Genomic DNA, 25306 nt, shown 5'->3' with positions numbered 1-25306 from the left:
TAACCTGCTGAGGCTTTTTGCTGGTTACCCCACATGTGGCCTCTTTGCCCTTAATATTTTCTAGTGACAGCTCTTTCTGCTGCCAATCTAAGCTGAACTTGTCATCTCCTTGCTCCTCAAGGACTTCTGGAGGCTTTGCTGCTCTGTCTCTGGCTTCTCTGTCTGTGAAAGTTCATCCCCTTTCTTCAGGAGAAGCCAGACCATTTAGTGGAGAAAGAGCTTTGTGATAACAGAGAGAGGAAAAGTGGATAATAAAGCTTACCCTGATTAAAAAAATCCCTCTTCCTAGATATCCTTGAGGTCACTCCAAGACACTTACCTTGGGTTGCAATGTAGTGTCGGGGTCGGTGGTACCCCTGGATAATAGGAGGAAAACACAGTGAAGGGTTTCCAGTCAAAGCTTGAAAATAGCTCAATATTAAGATACATCTCTTTCCAGCTATCTGGTGTTCTCAGAGGCAAAACAGGGATAGTGTCTCAGAGAAGTAGTGAAGACCACGTTAAGACCATACATGCAGAATACGTAGCTGCTTAACATTAGCTGTTATTGTAACTACCTGTGAGGGACCCATACAAATTTACCATAGGCATTCCTTATGCTCATGCACCCAAAATTAGGGGGAGAAGGCATTTCAGGTTGATGGTGGACACCAACTACCAACCAGCCTTTCCTGACCCATAATTGTATGCAGATCCCGATACTAGGCCTACTGGGGCACCTGGAGGAGGAAACAGAGAAAACAGATATATTTCTGACTGCACATGGGTAACAGTCAGAGAAAGGAAACTGGAAGGATGTCACATTGTTTCTCTCTGGCGATAGGAAAGTTTTGGGTGCAGAGAGGAGTATGTGGAAGTGTGAACTCAGAGAGCCAAGAACTATTTGCTAATTTGAAGACCAGTTTGTGATTTTCCTGGCTTTTTTAGAATGCTCCCCTAAGCCTGTACTTATGATATTCTCCCTGGCATGGAACTAACTTGGTGGCCCATAGCATCCTAGTCATGAAGAAAGAGGTTGTAGATGACACTGTCTTTTACTTGGGAGTGCAAAGGATGGAGGGCCTCCTTTGTTACAGAGGAACAGTGTATCATTTTGAAAAAGAACTGTATTGTATTGAATAAGAGTTTAAATTTAGTATAGATTATCAAATATGATTAGCATTTAATGATTGGATGGATGCATGGCTTATATAGATACATTGTTAAATTTGTATTTGGTGTGTGTGTACATGTGCTCCTGCGTGCGTGCGTGCGTGCGTGCGTGCGTGCGTGCGTGTGTGTTGGACTATATGGACATGTTTTCATAAATGTGTAAATATGTGTGTACATGCATGTGAAAGTGAAAGGCAGACATCGGTGATTTCCTCAATAGTTTTCCAGCTTATTTTTTGAGATAGTCTCTGACTCATTTAGATCTCAGTGAATCAGTTAAGTTCTCTGTCAAGTGAGCTCTAGGCACTCCCCTTTTGACTCCTCTCCCCTGCCCCAGTGCTCAGATCATAGAGCTATGTGCCCAGGCTTTAAAGGCATGCTAGGGATCCAAACCCAGTCCTAATGATTGTGTAGCAGGTATTTTACAGGCAGAGTAATTGCCATAGTCTTCAATCAAATGAATCATTGTTGATGATCCTTAGATACACTTTACATTTAGGGTTAACTGTCCCTGGACAATATAAGTCCTGAAGTTTGGTGAACAGCTATTTCAGTTTTAAATATTGTAAAATAATGGTAGAGAAGTCCTTGAAGAAGGAAGCCAGAACTGCCCTCTTGTGGCTTTGGTGGCAACTCTGAAGCCCTGGGTTTACCAGATGACTTAGATTAGTGTATGAGTCTCTTATACTTTTGTGGACCTTACTATTTTACTTGTCTTGTAAATATTTAGCAGTTTTCTCCTAATTTCTGTTCATACTTTATCTGGAGTACCTGCTATCACTGACCTAAGACCAACATCATGACCAGAAACTCTCTGTACAATAGTTAATCTCCATTGTCAACTTGACGGAGTTGAGAACTGCTTAGGGAATTAATGACACACACCCCTAAGTAGGTCTATCTAGGGACATTAGGTCATGAAGGCTCTGTCCAAGGAATGGACTAACTCCTGATAGATTCATAATGTGGTAATAGGGTAGTGAGAAGGGGAAGACAGGAGGTCAGGCCTAGTTGGTGGAAGTGGGAGAGTGATCTTGGAGATTCTTGTCCTGTTCTGCTCCTATAACTCCCCTTCTCTGCTTCCTGGCTGTGATACAAACTATGATGTGAACTGTTGTGCTCTGCCACACCCTCTTGTTAAGATAGATTGATTGATACCTCTGAAACTGTGAGCCAAAGTAAATATTTCCTCCTTTAAATTGTCTTATTCAGATATTCCGTTACAGCAATGAAAATGCCTAAGTTACATGGCTAGATTAAGCACATACCACGATTACTGCAAGTGGAACCATATACTTAATGAGGATACTCAGCTGCCACAACTGACTCCTATAGAAACTATTCTTCATAGAGCTTATATAGTGTCAGATTCAGAGAAAATACCAAATAAGCAGACTACAACAAGCCAACCAGAAGGACAGCATAGCATGTGGATTATGTTTGCTATGGACTAACTCAGTTGTCTAGGTTTGAATTTTGGCTCTGTCCCTTCCAGGCTGTGTCATCTAGGATAAATTATTTAATTTCTTTGGGTATCAATTATACCTATAAAATGGGGATCAGACTGCCTAAAGAATATTAAATAAGATTAAATAAGTTAATATGTGGCAGTTCCTATAATATGTACTGGACATAATTCTAAAATTTTACATGAGTGTCTTTGCAATTATAATATTGCTCATTTGGTAAACATTTATTGAGACTTTTTGATGATTCAGAGTGCACACTGGACCTTTAGAAGTTGCTGCGTAGATGAGTCCTCCTATGTTAGTAGTAACTGAGCCCTCCTCCATCAACAAAGGGATGGAAAGGCATATCTGTCACTCCAAGTCAAGTTGGACATGGCTATGCAGGCTGGATAGAAGAATTAGATTCTGGGGTCTTGTGAGTAGTTTTGGGAACAGAAAATTGCTCTCCAGGGCCAAGAATGATGAGGTTTCTTGTGTCTATCATCTTCTGCCATCTCTACCAGCAGCTCTTCTCACAGTCTTCCCTGTCCTGGACCATAGCTTGAACCTCCTGGTGTCCTCCAAGAACCCATTTTTACTCCCGAGGCTCATCTGCTTCCTGCAGTAGTGGGCTTCTCAGGATGCCCCAAGGGTGTCAGGTTGTTTTTTTTTTTTAAATTTGAATTTGCAGTGACTCTGTGCTCCTTGCATGGTAATGTCTAAATGCTTCATCTTATAGTAACTACACGTCTGCATCCTTATCTTGAACTTTTTTTCCAGCTGTCTCCTGTGTCTGCTCCCTCAATACACTCATCTTGTATTGTAGCCTTACTACCCAAGACTTTAGACATGGCCTCTTCTGCGATACAGAGGTAACTCCTTCCTCAGGATTCTCCTTTCTCTTGAGAGATTACACAGGACTTCACATATATCCAGTGAATACAGGAACATAAACAGCACTAAGATTTTTCATGTTTCTCTTCTCCAGGGTCATGAGACACACAACCCAGAGCTAGGTGCAGCTTTCTGGAAAGGTTGGTCAGTGGGATGCATGCATGAGTCTGGTTTTTGCATTGGTAAAGACCTTGGAAGAAACTATGGCTTGAAAGATTCAAATGTACTTGAAAGTTAATGGTAAAAAAAATCTGGGCAAGAAATTCACATATCAATTGTGAGGTTGGTCTGCTGAGGCTATTTGGTGCTTTTATTTGTTTGTGCAATCATCTTAGATTCAAACAGCAAGCATTAAAGGTGTATATTCTACTGTACACAATGCACCAGAAACCAGGAGTGAACCAGACAGATGTAGGCTCTGCTTTGGAGTAGCTCCTAGACATCTACAAACAGGGATATGAACCTCCAAGGGAAGATGTGGGGGCTCCATAGAGCACCCATGGGAACTGACTCAGCCATGAGGTCAGAGGAATATTCCCTGAGGAGGTGGTGGTTTAATTAGCTTCTAGTTTGGGCCTCTTGACATTCCTGAGTTCCCACTTTATGCTGCCAGTCTTCTCATTGCTGTCCCCATTGCCCATGAACTTATAGCTCTTCTTCAGAAGTAGTAGTCACATTTCTGTCCAGAAGACTTAGCACCAGGTCGCTGTCTGCTTCTCTCTGCTACTTCCAGCTTGTTTTTTTGTCCTTCCATTATATGTGTTTGTGTGTGTGTGTTTTCGTGTGCAAATGCATGCACAGGTGTGTGGAGGAGCCCATGCACATGTGTGAATATGTATGGAGGCCAGAGGTTGATGTCAGATGTCTTTGTCAATCACTCTTTTCAGTGAACCTGGAGATTGTTGACTTGACTAGACTGCCTGGATAGGAAGCCCCTGGGAACTTCCTGTCTCTGCATCCCCAGTGTTGGGATTACAGCAATGCTACCCAACATGGCTCCTTATGGATGCTAGGAATTCACATCAGATTCTCGTGGCAAGCACTTTACCAACTGAACCCAAAGCACCAATCACCAGATGGCTTATTCACTTACACCCTTGTCTATCTCCCCATTATGTTATGCCAGTTCTACTAGGGCAGGGCTGTACCTGGCTTGCTTGTGGCTATGCTTTCAGCACTAAAGTGTTTGTCTTCGCTGTCAACCCCGGTACAACCACACCGAATGCATGTGTGCCACATGCCTGGACCCCATGCTGCGTCTGAGCAAAAAGACCTTCTCTGGACTCCAGAAACTCACACAGTTCCAAAGGAGGAAAAATTCAAACCACGAGAACGATTCCTTGGCAAAGGAGATAAAAGAAATGCATTGCTCAATTGGGTCTCCTCTGGGGATTTGCCAAGAGCTAGTGAAGAAAACTTCCTAACCTTAAAAGAACTTTCAGTTCATTTAAGTCCCACCTACACAGCACACACATTGACTGCAAACCAGCGCTGGGCCTGCCTCCATCTGTCTATGAGCAATGGGAAAGAGGTTTGCATCCAAAATGCATTTATCTTGCTCTGAACTCCTGCATCTGTTACTTACTGGGGACTCAGATATGATATTTATTTCCAGGCTGGTAATTTATAACAGATTCAAGTGGCCCATACATTTTCAGGTGTGAAAACAAACATGCCAGTGGGCTGGTTCAGAGAGCAACATACCCTGGCCTCCAGAGGCACAGGCAAGGTTGACCTCATCCAGCTCATTATCCAAATAGAGTCATTTTAATGAATTGTCAAAATCCAATTATAGAGAATGGACTCTAGCTTGGATAGCTAGCTCTTGTCTTTGGGCTATGATGAAGACCAGGACAAAGCAATAAAGACTAGATAGCTCATATTCCCCCCCTTCCCCCCCCCATTGTATTTTTGGTTATCAGGAATCCCTAGGAGACCACAGAATACAGTTCTGCTGGGATTTCAGGCAGGCCCTCAATTGTGGTTCTCCTGCTTCCTGCCCTGTTGTGGTAACACCATAAGAGGGGTACTTTTATGTTTGGTGTCTTTTTGTCTCACCACTTTCCCCAGTGTCTTTTCCACACCCTGCTCTGTTGCCATGGGAGGTGACAATATAAATTGCAATGTAGGCACTCATGTCCTCAGACTTTGAGAGGGCATTTTCTAACCAGGAGGGGAAGCAAAAGTGCAGAGGCCAGTGGGATGTTGGGACATATGCCCTTCTAGGTTCTTCCTCATTGTGTTAGCAGGGGTTGGCTTCTCCCTGGCAGGAACAGACAGCCCTCTCCTTACAGTAACTCTATTCCTTTTATATCCATTATCTTATCTAGCCACAGAATTTTTGAGATCACTTTGCCATCTCTAACCTCAAGATACTCCACACAATCTGCTTGATTAGTCTGCCTCAGTATTATTCAGGCCCTTATTAAACTCTACCTAGTTAAGACCTGTGAGCCAGCTTGTTTCCTCTTGGAACCCTGATAGGCACTTTATAGCAGTTATCACACACTTGTGGGCTGACAGTTGTTACCCATCGTTACAAAGGTAGTCATCAGAAAGGCCAGTATACAACAGGCCCAACAAGGATGGGATCCATGACTGCAGTCTCATTAGTCCTTGACACTAATCACTGAGATGCAGCTCAGGGCCTGACACTGCCTCTTAGGCTAGCATGTGGTAGAGACATTTGGCCTGTCTGCACCGTCTACTTCTTACACAGAAAGGGAGGGGGCTTTGCTGTGCTCTAGCTGCGCAGAGAATTAAAAGTCTAGCTGTGTGACCTAGGGCAGTGCTCTTAACCTCAATCCCTGGTTTCCTGTCTTTAAAGGCTTGCAAAACACTTTGTAATGACAGAACAGGACAGAAATGGAAGACCTGATTAGTACTGGTACTGTAGAGTCACTTGCATTTAAAGCAATTCCATTTGCTGCCTATACAACATGGAAATTTCTCTGTTCTACATGTAGTCAGGCATTCACTCTACTGTAGGTGTGGGTTTCCATTTAGATATTAAATGCCAGATAAATATGGCAACCTGGGCACACAAGACTATGCATGTGCTATATCCTTAGGATTGTCCTATGCATCTGACCACAGCCAAGGTGGGGAAGGAAAGAAACAAACTAGTCCAACCCATATCAACATGTGCTAGCTGAGTGTCCACTAAATGCATGCTGTGTGATGGTGTAGATGAAGGACCAGGAGAAAGAGTTCTGGGCTGGGACATTCAGCTATGGTTCATACTGAGCTTATGTCACAGACCATCTAGATGACATTGGACAAGCTTTCCAATTTCTCCAAGTCTCAGTTTCCCCATATGCAAAGTGGAGTGATAAGAACCACTGTGAAATGTTACCAAGAAGTCTTAGTAAGTTGACTCGCTTAATGCACACATAATAGGACCAAGGGTGACTCATTAAGAGCCTGCTACCATTGTCACTGCTTATTACTATTAGAGGAAACAGAGTTGGGCACTCCTGATTCAAAATCTAGCTCTTCCTCTCTTACCTCCTTTGGGTGGGATTCTAGGTACATTACCTAGCCTTGAGAGACCCAGCTTACTCATCTGGCTGTGGGTACTAGAGGTATTTAACCAGGGAGGTTGAAGTACTACTTAAGGTGACATACTGGTACATGAGAAGTGATTACTAATTCTTAGGTTACTATAACTCTTTCTTGTCCAGCTGGTTCTTTGTCACCTTCTAAGGCAGGACTGAGATGTCATCTCCTTCAAGCTTTCATTGGACTCCCTCTTGAGGCTTCAGTCTGACAGCCCCTGTTCTGGGAAGGTATCTTTTCTCATTGGACCCCTCTTACCAGACAGAATCCTTATCTGAAAGGTATTTCTAGCACACAGTGGAATATCTGCTTGGTGTTTGTGAAATGATTATTAAAGGGGAAAGCTAGTAGAATGGTCAATGGATGCTTAGAGCAACTTGCTCTTGCTGGATACAAGCTACTCAGAATTGGATTCCTCCTTGTGAAATCATCTAGGGGGCTACAGACACAGACTGCCCTTTTTTATCTCCAAGGAAGCTCTAGTCTCAGGTCATGGTCACACAGCAGGTCCTTCATTAGGCAGGGTCCAATAGTGAAGTGGAAACCACTCTGGACATTGCAGACAGGGGATTCAACATGGAAAATTGGTTTTATGAGTATGATAGCACAGAGGAACCATGGGTCAACCTCAAGATCAGCAACCCTTAGAGCCCCTAGATCAGTGGTTCTTAACCTGGGTGTTTCTGTTCACATAACACTAGTAACCCAGGCATGTAAGGCTCTATGTGGGTGCTCTTCTTTAGGACAGACACATCTACCTAGCCATAATCAAGGGAGGGGAGAAAAGGAAGGAACCAGTCTAACCTGGATTGGCATCTGCTGGTTGAGTGTCCACTCAGTATAAAGTAGTGTTAGGTTCAAAGTTCAACAAATGCCTTTTGAACTAATGAACAAACTGATCCAGGCTATGCTATAAGAAAATTCATGAAACATGTTACTGTACTTCATAGCTGGTCTATCAATACATTCGAGAGTCTGAGGGATCAGTGGGAATCTGAGTCATTCTTCAAGATCTCTAGGCTCTGAGTTGAGTCCTGGAGAATTCATCTTGGATTAGTAATTCTGGGATATCTACTTGGCAGTTGTGGCCAGACTTCCTCTATCATACTCTCTTTCATTTCAGTGCATACCTTTCTTGGCTCCTGTTCAAACTGAGTCCCTTTATCAGTAGTGACTGGACTGAGATGGCAGCCTCTCTCCTACTTGATTTTATTAATTCCAGTCTCTTCTGTCTCTGTTCTACCTTTCTCCAGTAGCAGATGAATTGTAAAGCTCAGTGCTGAATGGGACCCCCCTCATTCAAACACCCTCAGTAGTTTTCTCTTTCCATGGGGGTTCCACCTTCTAAGTCATCAAGGATCTAGTGCCAACCTCATTTTCCAGTATTCCCACTGTACTGTTTCCACGATCCTCGGACAGAGATGATATGTATTTCTTTCCAAGTTCCATCCTCTTGGTAAGAGCAGTTCTCTAACCAAAGGCACATCATCTCTCACTTTGATTTTGAATTTTACTTTTCATTCATTTGAAGCTTTGGTTCATATAATTTTCTGCTCACATATTTTATCTGGACTTAACAGTCATCAAGTTCTAGTTTACCCTAGTTTACCACAGATGTGCACAGCTTATCACTCTTCTGATATTTTTGAGGGTAGAGACTGTGACATTTTTGGTTTTATGGGTCTTATAATATCTAGCATGTAGTGAGTCTTTTAAACATTTTGTTGCATCAATGGTTGTACCTTCAAATGAATGACTGCATAGACAGACACATACAAATTAATACGTGGATTGAATAAATCAAACTAGCAGTTTTCCTGGAGCCCCAAAGAGCAGATGACTCTAGTCTGCTCAAGAGCAGTTGGGTGGATAGTCAACTTTCGTCATACAAACTAGGGAAGAGCTACTTTCTGACTACCTTCTGGTAGACAGGTTAAAGACAGCCTTTAAGTTAGATCTTGAGTCTGGAAAGTCAACCCTAGCCCATAGCTACTTAGCCCAGTCACTCACATCAATGTAGTTGGCATTGATGTAGTCAGAGTGGGGGTCTCCATCCAGTACCAACAGCCTCACCCGGGAGTGGTCATCTGCAGAGAGAACAAAAAGCAGGAAGTGGTAGATGAGAAGCTATGGGATGAGGAGTCAGTAGTTTAGAGCTGTCACTCCTTAGTGACTGCCCAGCAGGAACTATGCCACTTTCTCATGGTTGTGTTATTTGTAGATGAGGAAGTAGAGGTACAGAGAGGTGACAAATCTGAAAAATGAACCCCTTTCTACTTTCTATTCTTCATGATTTCACCATTACCTGAGCAGGTATGTCACCTGCTTCCTAAGTCTTAGTGATCCCATCATCAATAAGGGGATGGAAATACCTGCTTCATGGGATAATACAAGAGAGACTGATGTAAGTACCCAGAACATAAGGTCATGGAGTCTGAACCAATATTCTCCATTTCCGTGCTTGCTTAACAACAGCAAGTTTACCTATTTCCCCATGGACACAAACTACTTTATGTTTGTCTCTTGGAGCACTGGTGCAGACAGATTGTTGGTAAGGCATTGTTATCAATACCATCATTAAACTGAGGACTGGATCATTAGAAAAGAGGTCATCAATAACTAAAAGTCATGTTACTGAGAATGCCTTTTCAAACACAATCTAAACATAAACAAGATGTACGGGTTTTAGTCAATAACATGCTTGCTTCAAATAATGCCAAATTAGAATCACTTTAAATGGTACATCAGAAAGGCTGGATAACCCTTTGCAATTAATTAAAGTCAATTCTGACATGCTAATATATATGCACTAGAGAACATCTTTTTTGGGTCTGTTGGGAAGGACCCTCAGTCTGCTACCTGGGTCACTGTGCACCTGCCATTACATACATACCTCATCCCCATCATACTCCAGGGCAGAGATGGGGTTCACAGTCAGTGGGATAGTGAGGTATGGGCATCCTAAGGCCTCATGAGGTTAAGGAGGGCAAACCAACTTTTCCTTTTAGACTTTTATAGGACTCCTCGGTTTATAGCTACATTTGCTGGTACTAACCCGAGTTTCTTAACTGCCTTGTTCTGTGTTCTGTTGCAGCCCTAAGGGATTAGCACACAGCAGGCACTCAGTGAGTGCTTGGTGAGTGTATAAGTGAATGGCCCCATTGGGTGCTACCAGCGATCTCATGAGAGTGGAAGAATGGTTCTGTTAGTCCTTGTGACAAATGAGCAAACTCAGGTTCATAAAAATTGGCCATATGACCAGTGAATGGTGCAACATAGAAAAGTGTGGGCCTGTTAACTCCAAGTTCATAGGTTCCCACTTTCATAAAGTTCCAAGCAGGAGATTAGAAAGCATGTAAGTATTCACAGTGGGGGATAACCAGAAAAGTTATTGGTTGAGTGATAGAAGGAACTTTTAAGAAGTGAGATAATTTAGAAAAACAATAAAGAGATACTACCTTCACAGGCTGGATGGAGAGAGAGATGGGGTGATATTTTCAGAACTCTATGATTGGGACAGCCTTCTAAGACTGGCGCCCCCAGGGTTCTCTTTGGCAGGAGTTGGACACAAGGAGGAGAGTCCCTGGTTGCAAAGGAGTCTTGCAGAGATCAGCTCCTTGAAATGCAACATCAACTAGAAGGCCAGAAATGGGTCCAGCTATGGGCAAAAAGGCCCTGGGCTGGTATAAGATACCACTCATGTCTACTAACTCAGAGTCAATCACTAGTATCAACAGGCATTAGGCATCATGCTTGGATAATGTGTTATACCGGATACCCCTTTTCTAATTCTCCAAGGAGGGAAAGTTTCAGTGGGAGCCACTAGAAAGGAGGAGTAGGTAGGAGATAACTCTGAATGGGTATGGGATAGAGATATAGGGTATAGCATAAGGAGAGTTTGAACTTAGACTTTACTGAATTTATTGTAAGTCCCCAACACTAGATACATCATCTTATTCGCTTTTCCCTAAAAGTAGCTCTTTACCTTATCATGGTCACAGTGATGTGCTATTACGATTCTGATTTCACAGGTAAAGGAACTCAGGCTCACAGAAGTCAAGCACTTTTACAAATTATATAGCCACTCTCTAAGGTTCATCCTGCTCTACCAACAGGATGCACTGTCCTGAGGAATTCCAAGTATCTTTGAACCCAGGCTATCAAGCCCTGTTACCAGCAGTTACAGAATCTGTAAGCCTCAGAAAAGGGAAATGTATATTATGTTTTCATCCAATGCTCTTATTAATGACTTAGTGACTCAAAGTCTCTTTTATTTATGAAACTGATGAATTGCCTGCTATGCTAAGGAGGCAGATCAAAATTTCCTTTACTGAGTTATGCTTGCCTGGAGACCACAGCAGTGGGAACAGAGGTTCTGGTTTAAAATGTTGAAAGGAGATATATAGATCTGAAAGCAAAAGTCATTAGAAACAAAGCAAAAGAAAGAAACTAATCAAGTATCCTTGTAGCACGAATCTTAAGAGTTCTCATTAATAAAAACAAACCTGAAGCCAGGTATTGGAGTGAACACTGGAAGATCAGAGGTGCAGAACAAGCCACATCTACCTCACCTTGCCAATTCCTCAGCTGATCCTGTTTACTCAGACTGGAAGCCTCTGAGTCCTTATTCAGAATGAATCTTAGCTGAACTGCTACTAGAAGCCTAAAAGCTTAACCAGCCCTAGTTCCTAGTTTTCACGCCTTATATACCTTTCTGCTTCCTGCCATCACTTCCTGGGATTAAAGGCGTGAGATATCATGCCTGGCTGTTTCCAGTGTGGCTTTGAACTCACAGAGATCCAGGTGGATCTCTGCCTCCAAAAGGCTAGGATTAAAGGTATGAGTGCCACCATTTTCTGGCCTCTATGTCTATCTAGTGGCTGTTCTGTTCTCTGACCCCAGATAAGTTTATTAGTGTTCACAATATACTGGGAAACACAATATCACCACATATCCTTAAAGATTCTATGTCTCTAACCATCAGGGTGTCTACCATTATCTCCATTTATTTATTAAGAACACAGTTGCTGAGTACCTACTATGTGCCAGCCTAGTTGAAGAGACTAAGAGAGTGTTACAGCAGGTGAGCTTCATGCTTAAGCAGTTGGGGCAATTTGTTCAAGGAGATGAATCATGAATGGAAGAGAAACATCAAGGTCTCGAAAGTGAGGGATAGTGAGCTTTGTGTACTGAAATGTGACTGAGAAATTAAAAGTGACCCATGGGCATCAAGGAAGTCTTTCTCTTAGAGGAAACTGTGGAATCAGGGACCCTGAAGGAGCCAACTCATTGTAGGAAGGTGCAGTGGGAGTAGGTCTGTGGAAGACTCTTGTCTTGGGATCACTGATTGCGAGGGGAACAGGAACAAGAGAGGACAGAGGAGAAAGCTGGATTCCAGTGGAGTGTCCTCTATGCCACATTAAGGCACCAAGATGCAAGTACCTAGGAAACTGAAAGTATAAATAGTGAAATATTACATACAGAATTGTGACAAAACACCACAATATCACCAAGTACTTGTCAATATTTGTAATAGGAATGATAACTCACTCATTGCTGGTGGAAACACACAATGGTGCAGCTACTTGAAAGACAGCAAGACCATTTCATACAAAATGAAGAATCCATTTACCATGTGATCTAGTAATTATACTCTTTGGTATTTACCCAATGTATTGCAACCTTATATCTATATTAAAAGCTGTATGTAAATGTTTACAGCAGCTTTAGTCATGATTGTAAAAACTTGGAAGCAACCAAAAATATCTTCAGTAAGTGAATTGGATAAATAAAAGGTGATATGCCATATACTGGAATATTATTCAGTGATAAAAAGAAATGAACTTACATGCTATAAAAGACATGGAAAAGACTTAAATACGATTGCTAAATGATGGAACCCAAACTGGAAGGGCTACGTTGAATGTTGATACTACATATGGTTCTAACTATATAATACTCCAAAAGGGGAAAAACTGTGGAGTCTATAAAAACTTCAATGGTTGGCAGGGGCTTAGAAGAGGAGGAAGGAGTGTTAAATAGGTCGAGCAATGGGGATGTTTAGGGCAAGAAAACTATTCTATAAAATAGTGTAATTGGAATATATGCATTTTCCAGTTCTATAGAACCGAACAATACACAATGTGAGCCCTAATGTAAACTATGGACTTGAACTAATAATAATGGACCAATATTAGGCTATCAACTGCAACAAATGTTCTGCACTTGTGTGAAGTGTTGATGAAAAAGGAAACAATATGTAAGTGGTGCAGAATCTGTGCTTGCCACTCAGACTCTCTATAAAACTAAAATTGCTCCTAAAGAAATAAAAGATAGTGCCTGGCATACAGCAGGGACTCAATAAATGGAGCCTTGGGACTGGATTTAAGGTACTGTAGGGTGACATTAGAGACACCTAGAAAGCTGGTGTTCCCTATTTGTCAATCTGCCCCAAGACAAATCTGTTTATCTGCAGAGGACAAGAGTGACGCATGTGTTCCTTAAAGGACAGAATTCAGATACAGGTCTACCAGAAAGGCAATACAAAGAGTGGCAGTATCCTCATGGTTTATTTATCTGTTCTGGGAAATGCTAATATTATTCGGTGTCCCTTTCTTCTTCTAACTTTATGTAATTAGAAAGATAAAAATTGTGTTTACCCACATGCACATGGAGAAAGATGGGGCAGCCAACGATGGCAAGGAGCTTATACAAGGTAATTTACAAGCAGCCCAGAATGTTCATTATGCTCCATCTACATTTTGCAAGCTTGAAAAACAGCTAATTTGGCATGCAGTCCTTGAGAGTCAAGACAAAGAGAAGAGTTATGTAGAGTCATATGTTAGAGGAGAAGCTCCCTGACTGTGAAGTAAGATGAAGGGACAGAATTCTGGATCCCCCAGGTGGAATTGGAAGAGACATAGCCATTGGTAGATGGTAGAGGGCTATGAAGGACAAAACTGTCCCATGAACACAGTTGCAGGGGAGGGAGGACATCACCTTCTGTCTTCAATCTATCTGTTCTTCATGGCTTTAGAATGTGGACCAATGGTATGCTGGTAAATGTTTTACAAACAGCTCTCTAAAAGGTAAAAAGGTCTGATATATCATGTTATTAAGATCAATCCATGTGAGTCTATTTAATGGGTAATAGGGATTTATTAAGATTTATTAAGATATAAATTGAGGAAATACACTCATGAATACAGAATGGAGTAGACAGCTGAAGTCGTCCTCTGATCTGACCCAGAGCGAATCCACCTCACAGGCAGCAGGGTGTGGTGATATTGTGTTCCCCAAAATACTGTGCACCCTAATAAACTTATCTGGGGTCAGAGAACAGAACAGCCACTAGATATAGAGGCCAGAAAATGGTGGCACAGACACCTTTAATCCTAGCATTCTAGAGGCAGATATCCATCTGCATCTCTGTGAGTTCAAAGCCACACTGGAAACAGCTAGGCATGGTAACAAGAGCCTTTAATCCCAGGAAGTGATGGCAGAAAGCAGAAAGGTATATATGGCGTGAAAACCAGGAACTTAGAGCCTGGTTAAGCTTTTAGGCTTTTAGTAGCAGTTCAGCTGAGATTCATTCCGGACCAAGACTCAGAGGCCTCCAGTCTGAGGAAACAGGATCAGCTGAAGAATTGGTGAGGTGAGGCTGTGGCTTGTTCTGCTTCTCTGATCTTCCAGCATTGACTCCAGTACCTGGCTTCAGGTTTGTTTTTATTAATAAGAACTTTTAAGATTCGTGCTACAGCAGGGAGAAGGGGCATGTGACTCTTGTCCCTCTCCTTTTAAGAGATCACATACAGCAGCAGGAAGTACCGCCTCCTTTGGGCCCTAGAGCCCAATGTCATGGACGGAGCAAACACCACTATGTCATGTGACTGATTTCTGTGGTGTAAATATTCCCACCACCACCTACTTCAAACCACAGATACACTAAAATTTTGTTGATAATATGTCTGCTTTTGTTCACTGACATGAATCAAGTGGAGTAGTCATTCACTAACAGACTCTTATCATACCCACAAAGCCACACATGCTCTGATTGCCTGGGAACCCAGTCATGTTCTCCTCTCCACACTTCTCTGGTAACCTTGGCCTTAAGTTGTTAAAATATCCTGCGTTTGTTTTGCTCACAGAGCCTTTACATGTGCTGAGGCACACACTCATGCATCAGGATCACATTCTTCCTCTTATCATGACCGATCTCTCATCACACCTACAGCCCCAGCCTGTCCTGCCCCAATATTACAGCCAATTTCTATCTTTATTAGAAGAGAGCTAAAGGATTGTCTGAGCTGTGAAGACCGACCTGAGATTCCCCACTCCCTAACTAGATCATCATAGCACTTGGCTTAGGTCATAACATTCCTCGAACCTCTATTTATTCAACTATAACCCCCAAATTATATTTTGTTTTACTGCAGACGTACCAGAGATGAAAAGAGATCAAATATAAAAAAAAACCCAACATGCTACAAGAATCAACACAAATATCTAAATTCAGCTTTATTATTATTATCAACCAATGAATCTCCAAGTGTGATCTTTAGATATACAAATTCTTGGACCATACTCCAGATTCCCTAAATCAGAAGCTGCAAGTAGAACCTTGCATGGTATGTTTTAGAAAGCTCTTCCATGATTATCGTGTACACCCTGTTTTGAGCATGCAAATCAATGTCTAGTTATTTTGCACAAATTTGCCCCAACTTTAATCTCTCTTGGGAAAGACCAGGAGACCTTACTGGAACTGGGCCATGAGGTCAAAGACCCCTCAGTGGCAGGTGGCAAGGGATAGAAATTTATCTGTATGGAGAGTATAGGGTATTCTATGGACTATTCTGGAAGGAAGCTGCATTGATACTATGCCATTTGATTAAAAAAAGTAACTCTGAGTGGCATATTGTACACCTTACTTCATGGATGGAAAACTCAAGGCCCAATGGAGTTCTGTCACTCAAGAGGCTGACAGCTTCTTTATATAGTGGCAGGCTGGCCCCTAAGACTCAATGCCTCACATCCCTCTATCCCCTGTTTCCTATTAACATCTCAGTCCCCAAAACTGGTCCCCCGTCTCTGTCTTGCCATTTTACAACTGCTCCAGAGGAGAAGGTTCAGTTTGCTCCTCTGCACAATTCTAACTAAAACACAAACCCCAGCTTCCCCTCCCTTTCTTCATCATCAGACAGAACCCAATAAATCAGTCATCTCAAGTCACATCCGCTTTAAGAGAGAATCACTTCAGAGAGGTGGGGCTGGGAGAGAATATCATTTGCATACTTTATAATCTTTCCTCCTGTCTTCTGGGCACTGCAGAGGGTAAAAAACAGGTGCAATTTTTCAGAGAAAAGAGATTTGACTCATTACAATGAATTGTGGAGCTGAAAAACCATTTCCTAGAAGTATTGGAAATGTTAATGCTATCATCTTGCACAAGTGGGTAGGGAGGAGGCAGGTAATTCCACAGGGACTGCCTGGGTACCTCATCCAAGCTAAAGGTCTAAACATTCAATCTTGATTGAATTACCCTTATTGAGACACAGGAGGTATAGCTTGGCCACCACACAAGGAGGACACACACACATTCTCTGCATTCCCTTGTTTTGAAAGATCAATGCTAGCTGCTCGCTGAATTTGGGACATTCCCAATGCAGAGCCCAGAGAGGGGAAGAATAGATGGGAAGAGTACCCAGAGAGGACAGAGGACAATGTTGTTCCCAGTGCATCTCCTTGCACCCTCAGCATGCCACCAGGCAGTGCCCCACCAGGGAGCCTTTCTGAAAGGACAGTGGAAGCAGAACCAGAGTGGAGAAGTTAAGTTAGTGATTTTGGAGGGTCTCCCAGCAAATATCAGGAAGAAAGGAGTCCAACAAAGGAGTACCACCCAGAATTGGCCACAGTGGACAACAGACCTTAGTCTTGTTGCAGAGCTTTGGGAGAAGCTGGGATTTTTAGACATCCACTTGTACCAGCCATCAGTTGAAAGCAACCCCTGAGGACAATTTCCCAGTGCTGTGGTCTGTCCTTCAAACAGAGAGTGATGGTCCAGTGGGCAGAACATCTTAGGAGAAAGACACAGATGCTGGCAGTAGAATTCGGGCCATGAACAACAGAGAGTTTGGGAGGATATGGGGAATAACAATGATTTCTGTATTAGGAGAAGCGTGTAGGATCCACCAAGAGCCACCTTCAGAGAGAACTAAGAAGAGCAGAAGCTGAGGGTCAGAAGAAATGATGTCATCCCAGTTCTCTTCCTAGGAGGCAGTAGAGAATCCTGCTGTATGAGAGGGCCTCTAGGTTTGTTCTGGACTTGAGTCCTTCCTGGCCCTTCCCACTTTAGGAAGAGAACACCATTCTATGGAGCTTATCTGTTATGAAGTTGGGTTCTTGGGAGCACATACTCCTCGAAAGTATACATGTGGCTTCATGCACCAGAGAGATTCCTTGGCAAGAAGCATGTGGCATCCTGGCAGGTGACAGATCAGAGCTCTGGCCATGGCAGTCCTATATACTCACTATGTGACTGTGTGACATTGGGAATCGTTGATCCATCTCTGGGCCATCTTTCTCGGCTTGTCAACTCAGAGGCTAGACTGCCCTACATGAAAAAAACCCATGACTCCAAAGGTCACATTGGATGTAGATTTCATTTCCATTCATTTTTAATATGGTTTTTCTACATTGGACTCTGACCTCATAGGTGAGAAAAAGGCCAGAGAAATGGAGGGGACTTGCCACACAGGTCACCAAGAAGTTAACTGGCAGAACAGACTACAACTTGGTTCTCCCTGACCTCCTGTCCAAGACTCCAATACCACAGAGCCCAGTGACTTTTCTAAGATCTCCCCAAGGCTTAGGTAAAAGAAGCCTTAGAAAATGAATCTGAGCCCTGGGATTCATGTTTTATGTTCTCCACCTGGTTCTATGATCTAGGAGGTTGGTGTCCAGTGACTATATGAGATTCTCAAAGTATCACTAGATAGCTTAAATAATAAGACTGCTGGGGGCTGTCTCCATGCCTTCTGATGCTGGAGGCCCAGGGAGGTATCTGATCATTAGCAATTCCATGAGCTCCAAAATGATTCTCTACGGTTGCCCAGGGACTACAGCTTGAGAGCCACTGGGCTGGCCCTGTTCTCTGGCTTCTCATGGGTTCAGCTACCAGACAGCAAAAGCATAGTGTGTGTGGAGGCAAGACAGCAGGGTCAGGGAACTTACTCCCCATCCCCCTTGTTGGAGATGCCACTAGAGGACACACCTGTGCTTAGCCTGTCTCCAGGTCCTGGCAATTTCTCCCTGCAGAATCCTTGGTGGCTTCTAGTATCTTTGCTCCTAGATTACACCTTTATGAATGAACTTGTCATTACTTCTCAAAGGACACTCTTTGGGGGTTCCATCAACTTTTCACTGGGATCCTGACGGATCACAGGACAGTGCCACTTTATGGAATCTGCAGCCCTTCTGAAAACTGCCTTTTCCACAGTCATCTCTCTCCTGCCAAATCCAGAAAGCTCCAGAATGTCCACAGGGCTGGGGGTGGGAGATGGACACTTTGCTTGAAATTCCTTCTTGCTCAGAGTCTCTGCCCTGGAGCTATCTGAAAGCAAAGGGCTTTGTTCTCACTTTGCCCATTCATTTCTGTTCCATTCTGTTCCATTTCTACTCCCTGGAAAGCCCGGTCTCCATTACTACATTCTCAATGGGATCATTTGGAAGAAAGAGCTCTTTTACCAAGATTTCTCTTTCACAGCTCTTTGGTGGCAGCCCCTGCCCTCCTCCTTTCCCCTTTAATCTTTGCTGTGCTCCCTGGCCTGGGCCTTTGTCCTCCACTCAGGCCTTTTGGGAACCTGGGCTCCTTAAGATGGTAATCACAGCTGGTTTTCTTCTTGTGCCAAGACTATTTGTGTTTACTAAGGCTGGGCAGGCCTGGCCTTTGAGAGGGGCACATATAAGGGTAGGGATACTTTCCAGGCCTCTGGGCTATTCCTCTTTAACCTTTTTCATTGAAACTTCAGGACTCCCCTTTTTTGTTCCCCTTTATGTCTTGTGTTGCTCTTTGGACCCACAAGTCACCTGGACTGTGTCTCTCCACTGGACCCAGTATGGTATATATACTAGCCCTGATGTGCTACAGTCACTGAACTTCAATTAGAAAAGATATTTATTTAAAACCACCAAGGAGACACTACTAAGGCTTCCGAATTTTCTCCATCTCTATTTCTTTTTCTCCAGGGGTGGATATAAGACAAAAATTCCAAGGCAAGACATGTCTGTAGGAAGAGTGGCTAGCACTGGAAGGCTGGGTTGGGGTTGGGGGGGTCAGAAGCAGCCTAGAAAGCTGTTGTAAAGCTCACTGCTGCTGGGAACAACTGCAGTGTAATCTCTCTGGGAATCTAAAATGATGTGGAAGAGGCCCTTCTGTGGACTGGTGGGGAACTTGGGGTTTCACGGCAGCTGAGGTTTCTCCCAGATGTGTTGATTCTTCAGATTTGCTGTCTGTCTTGAGCTTGGGCATAGCATCTTTCCCTGGCTTTGGATATAGTCTTTAGTCAAAGAGAGGTGGGCAGGGCAGGGTGGAACCATGAGTATGCATACTTAAAAAAGGAGCTCACACACAGCATCTACAGCTAGAATATAGCTCCCCAGAATAGCAGGCCTGGACATCTGATCCCTGTTAACTTTCTCCTGCCTCTGCTCCCCATTCTGCCATTGGAGCTACTGTACAGTGAGTGATGTGGCTATAGTTCCTAGGAAGTCATCTCAGCAAAGGAGTTCAATTCCATTTCTACTGCCTTCTGCAATTCTGGCTATCAAATGGTGCTCTCAGCAGGTATGGTGTGTCCTTCTCTCCTTCCTGTTCTGTCTTCTCTTGGCTCTTCCCTCTTTGGACTTATCATTCCAGTGTTGGCTTGATCCAGCCTTCCTCCGGTTATCCTTCTAAGGTGTTCACTATCAGTTTGGGGGGGGGCAGTAGACAGAAATGAAATGCTCATGCCCTATAGGACCCTCCCATATTCAGTTCTTATTTTTTAGACATAGGTCATATGGAAGGTTTGGGGAAACAGAAATACAAGATGGCTGTGGACTATGCTGCTGTGAGGCAAGCAAGCAGGCTTATCCAAATGCCTCTCGATGTACAGCAATGACAAAGGCCAAGGTGAACATAAGACACAGAGTTCTAGGGCTGAATACTGTGGTTCATCTACATGTTTATGGTCAAAAAATATTCCCCTAGAGAGTGATGATAGTTGATAGACAAAAGAAGAAGTACACATTAGCAAGTCAAAAGAGAGAAGGGAAGAACACTTTGATGGAGAGAATGGAATGTGTCAAGGTGACCTTGAGGTGTGGAGGGAAAACATGGAAAGCTCAAGAGCTGTGTGAGAGTCGGTGTGGCTTACCGAGGAGACTATGATGGACTGAACCCCCATGAGTGGATCTGGAAAAGGCCTTGTAAGAAGGAGAACTCAAGGGTGAAAAGGAATGTCTAAAGGGCTTTTAGTAGAAAAATAATACCATTGAATTCATATAGTAAAGATCTTTATGAATTCTGTCAGGGATCAGATAGGTAGAAAGTTTGGGCCAGTTGGATATGGAGGGGACAGAGAAGAGACTGGGCCAGATCCAGGAGACAGTTGGTGATCACCCAGGTAGGGATGAGCTGTGGGAGGCCTGAGGAGGCCTCACCTATCTTTTATATATCTCTCATACATCTTGTCTTCTGTCTGTTGGCCTGTCTGTCTCCCTTCCTTAAGCTCTAGGCATTTGTTTTCCACATCTGTTCAATATTCCTAGGGGCAGGGCACTGGAAACCTATTTTTGACAGTGAACCCCATTTGAGTTCACAACCTGACAAGGACATTGGATAATGCACTGGATACTTTAGTGTACACCAGGCACTGTTTTGCGGCAGATGATGGTGGGGAGAAATCACAGTGAATAGCCACCTGTCCCACAACAAAGACATTTCCCAGTGCCCAGCCCTGGAAGTGTTCAGAGGAGGCCCACACATCAGACCTTAATACATGTTTGCTGACTATTTGAATATCTCTTTCCGACACTTCACTTGCAAGAAATCTTGCTGTCTGCATGCAAGAGAGAAATTATAAATGTTTTCTGATTAGTTCCACTATTCAGAGCCCATTCCTAAATCAGCACAGGAAACAGCTAAGCGAAAACTTCTGCCTCTTTCTTCCTTTACAAACTGCCTGTGTCTTATTCTTCCTCCAGCTTTTTTCTTTGGCGATGTCTAGACAGTTAGAACAAAACTTTTAACTGTGCTAGAAATAACTTGTCCCTTAGGATTTCCTCCTTTCCCCTTGCTTTGCCCAAACTGGGGTACCGTGAGATCTTAAGAAATATTCCTCACACAGTGGACAGGATGTCAAAAGGCCTGGGTTGGGCTACAATAGATCACATGAAGGCTACTATGGGCAACTCCTAACAGAGCTTTAACTCAACATTTTCTCAGGTAACATTGCTCTCTCTCCCTGTGCTGCTTAGAAGACTGTTCATACCATCATCTGGAAGTGCCAATACTTGTGTGCTATCACCGAGTGGCAGTCAGTTTTGTGTCAGCCCTCCCTCCCTCCCTCCCTCCCTCCCTCCCTCCCTCCCTCCCTCCCTCCCTCCCTCCCTCCCTCCCTCCCTTTCCTCCTCTCTTAGGATTGTTATTGACTTCATTTGGGCCTCACTATCCCTTCCTGGGATCATCGTAATAATCTACTAACCCAAAGCTGGGAACATAAGGATTATTTTATATCAAATCCCAGGAAAAGAGAACTTTTTTCTCCCACATTTCCCCAAATCTAAGACATATAAATTCCCAGAAGGACACCTACAGGAAATGATGTTCCCATATCGATTCTTATTGCGGTTTTCATCTTCCTTGGCTGTGTCCCACGAAGCTGTCTGTCCCTCTGGTAAGGCCTACAAAGCAAAGGCAGACTGGTTAGCATAGCCTGAGATAGCAACTCTCCTCAAGTGTAGATGAGCCAACAACAGGAAATGAATATCCACTGTGATGGGCACTCAGTATAAAGGGCTATGATCTATAGTGCTGCCTCCTGTGGACTTACCTTGCTTGTTCATTGGCTCAAATATTGTTCTGTCTTCTTTCTGTCAGGAGCTTACAGTCTACAGCAGCAAGGATTCATTCATTCATTCATTCATTCATTCATATACTCAGCAGATACTCATTGATCCCCAAATATGTTTTGGAAATTTTTCTAGGTACTAGGACTCTAGAGTATTCAATGGATTATGAAATGTAGCAAAGGACAAAGCAAATCCAAATTTATATAATGAAGATATGAAGAAATAGAGCAGGATAGAAGTTTAGGAAGTTTTCTGTGAAAAACTCACATGTAAATTCATTCCTTGTTGGGGTGAACAAGCCAGTCACACTGAGAAAAATAAGAAGTGCTTTCCAAGCAAAAGAAACAGATGCAAAGGTCAGAGATTGACCACATGATCATGTTCATAGATGAGAGTATGGTAGGATTGTTGGGGTAGGAGCTAATGACTGGAAAATTCTAGAGAGATTTGAGAATCCAAATGACCCCCAAGCACTTTAGTTACTGGTTAATACAGAATTTTGTTCTAAGTGTGGTAGGGAACCATTGGAGGATAATAGTAATAATGGCACCCAAATTTGAGATGTCTGTAAGATATATAAGCTGAGCCGTTGATCAGGAAATTTAATGTAGAGCTCTAGAGCTTAAAGGGAGGGATGAGCTAGAAAGTCATCAGTCAGTTTAAGAGGGAGGCAACTATGTAAGTGACAGCCAAGGAAACAACCATATGGATAGTCTGCAAGAGCTGAGTGCCAAGTGGTCCAAAACAAAAAGAAGATGCAGTCAGTCCCATCATGGAGCGGAGAAATGAGCATTCATGAAGTAGGAACAGCTTTAGCAAGCCTGCAGCAGCATGCAGGGCAAGCCCTATTTTGATGAGTGTCTCTATCTGTCCTCACAGAAGGACAGGCTGAATGTCCTGCCCATGGTCCTTGCATTACTTATGGTACTGAATTTGCAGCTTCTGGTTTGCACAGTGGAGGAGAATACATTCACTCATCTAAATACATCAGCCTTCACCTTGCTCATCTATTCCTCATTAGGTACATTCTAAGCAAGAGTAAGAACTCATCAATTGGCCAGAAATCCAGTCGCTCAGAGGCAGGCATGGCCACTGTGCATGAAAAAGTAGCGTTTGTGTACAGTGAACCCTTTCTTACAGTTGGTCTCACATGGGCTTCACCAACTTTGGTGGGATTCCCATAGCAAAGGTTATATTCAAGACTCATCTGTGAAGATCTGGACACATATTTGAATCATACCTTCTGGCTGTAGAATAAAAGCAACCACAGACAAATGCATCTGTTTGTAAGTATGTGTTTAGCTTGTGTCTATGGTTTGCTGACCTGTTTTTTTTTCCTAGCATGGCCATGGGCTTCATCTATGCAGTGGTTGGATATGTAGGACTTGTGTCCATTCTGTCTCTTCTCCTTCCCACAGCCACCTTTGAAAGGCACAAATGAGAGGGTTTTGTCTGGGCTCCATGGCTAAGCCATGCTTTCTAATTTTGCTCCAAGGTGCCTTTGCAACTGTTGTTGGCTCAGAATGTTGTTCTTTGTGTGCCTCAAACCCTTAGGTAGGCATCTCAGAGGGGAAACAAAGCAAGCCTGGCCTCTGGGTACCAAGCATCCCTATAGCAACCTATACCTTGTTTAGGCTATCTTTAGAGCACAGATGCTTCCTGCTCCTGCACCTCACTCTGCTTCCAACCTCACCCTACTCCTGACCAGGCAGCCTCACTTCTGTCAGTCAGCCTGCTAGTATACTGGTGTGTGACAGGGGCTTAATGACAGCTTTGCCTTTCATGATATTTGGGCTGAGCTTTGGGGATCAGATTTGCCACTTGAAACTCTCTGTGATAAAAGTCCACTGTTCATTCCAACATGGTGGTGGGGCAGAATATTTTCACATGAATCTTATGGAAAAATATGTTTAGTATCGCAGATACAGCATGTGTGCCAGAATTTAGGTTTCAGTTAGCTTAAGGTCTCTTTATGGCTACATGCTAGCATTGCTTGTGTATGGTTTCAAGCTCTTAATATCAAGGTCTTATTCCAGACCAGATAAGTCACTGTCTGTGATAAAATGTGGACACAGGCAATGATCAAAGCTCTCACGGGATTTCACTGTGAAAATGGTAAATTGACCTGCAGAGATAATTTACCTTTGGATCTCCTCTTTGGTTTCCCTGGCTTTGGTTTTGTTCCCTCCAATTTATCCTCCATTGTTATCAGAGTGATCTTTATAAACTGTGAACAGGACCCAGTTACTTCTCTTTTTACTGAATAAATTCCAAATTAATAACAGGCCTTTCATGACTTCATCCCAAATGTTCTTTCAGCCTTACTTCTTGCCATGTACAAAGTCCTTCAGATTTCTGAGTCTTTACACATGTTCTTTCTACTTGAAATTCCCTTCTACTCGAGGCTTCCTGTAAAATCTCTAGGTATCTTTCCAAACTCATCCAAGCTTCTTCTCTTTTGTATCCTTTAGGCTCACCCTTCCTTACTGTATTCTCAGCTAGAGTCAGTCACTTCTATATTATCACATGGACATCTCTACCTCTAATAACCTAAAAGCCTATCTTCCAACATGGCTTCTTATCTTCCACGGGCTTCTTCAGGGAAAGGATAACATTACATTTATAATTCTGTTTCCAGGGCCCACTGCTAGGACTGTACTTCATACTGTTAGGATGACAAGTTTGGAATGAATGAAATGACTAATAAATGAAGGGCTTCTATGCCCACGGATGACAAAGATCTTGGAATTGCAGAATCAGCAGTGAGCTTGAAAACTTCCTGCCTACTGTGGCCTTCAGGCAGCTGATCAGCTGATTCACAGTGTCAATGACTTGGATACCCTCAGTGACAGAATGCTCGCTGTCGTTTCCTGCCTGTCTTCTGAGTAGCATTGCTAGCTGGATTTCTCTTTCCTCTGGCCCTGTGCTCTGTCTTGGTCTGCCTCCATGGGCCCAGTAGAAGAAGCATGGGCCCTCTGTATTGTAACACTGCAGAGATCCAATGAAGATCTTGCCACTCCTAGAAGATCCAATGCAGAGATCTTGCCACTCCTAGAGTTTTTAATGGTTGTTTAACATCACAGCCATGCCCTTGGGAATAAGCCAAGGCAAAGCTATTCTAGGAAAATCCTGCACCCAACATAACA

General features: G+C 43.2%; 1 protein-coding gene across 7 annotated transcripts in view; it reads right to left on the bottom strand.

Moving 5' to 3' along the window:
- The window catches only part of Ptprt (protein tyrosine phosphatase receptor type T), a 1096883-nt gene that overhangs the window by 40576 nt on the left and 1031001 nt on the right, over positions 1 to 25306 (bottom strand). For all 7 annotated transcript variants that reach the window (XM_042276726.2, XM_042276732.2, XM_042276733.2 and 4 more), the window contains 3 exons: positions 21905 to 21992; positions 9063 to 9139; positions 320 to 356 (listed from right to left, as the gene is read on the bottom strand). In XM_042276726.2, the coding sequence (XP_042132660.1) occupies positions 320 to 356; positions 9063 to 9139; positions 21905 to 21992 (202 nt within the window). The remainder of the gene's footprint in view (positions 1 to 319; positions 357 to 9062; positions 9140 to 21904; positions 21993 to 25306) is intronic.

This window comes from Peromyscus maniculatus, chromosome 4 (assembly GCF_049852395.1).
Source record: "Peromyscus maniculatus bairdii isolate BWxNUB_F1_BW_parent chromosome 4, HU_Pman_BW_mat_3.1, whole genome shotgun sequence".
Lineage (NCBI taxonomy): Eukaryota > Metazoa > Chordata > Mammalia > Rodentia > Cricetidae > Peromyscus > Peromyscus maniculatus.
Note: the sequence above shows the minus strand (reverse complement) of the source record. Positions and strands in the feature narration are given on the sequence as shown.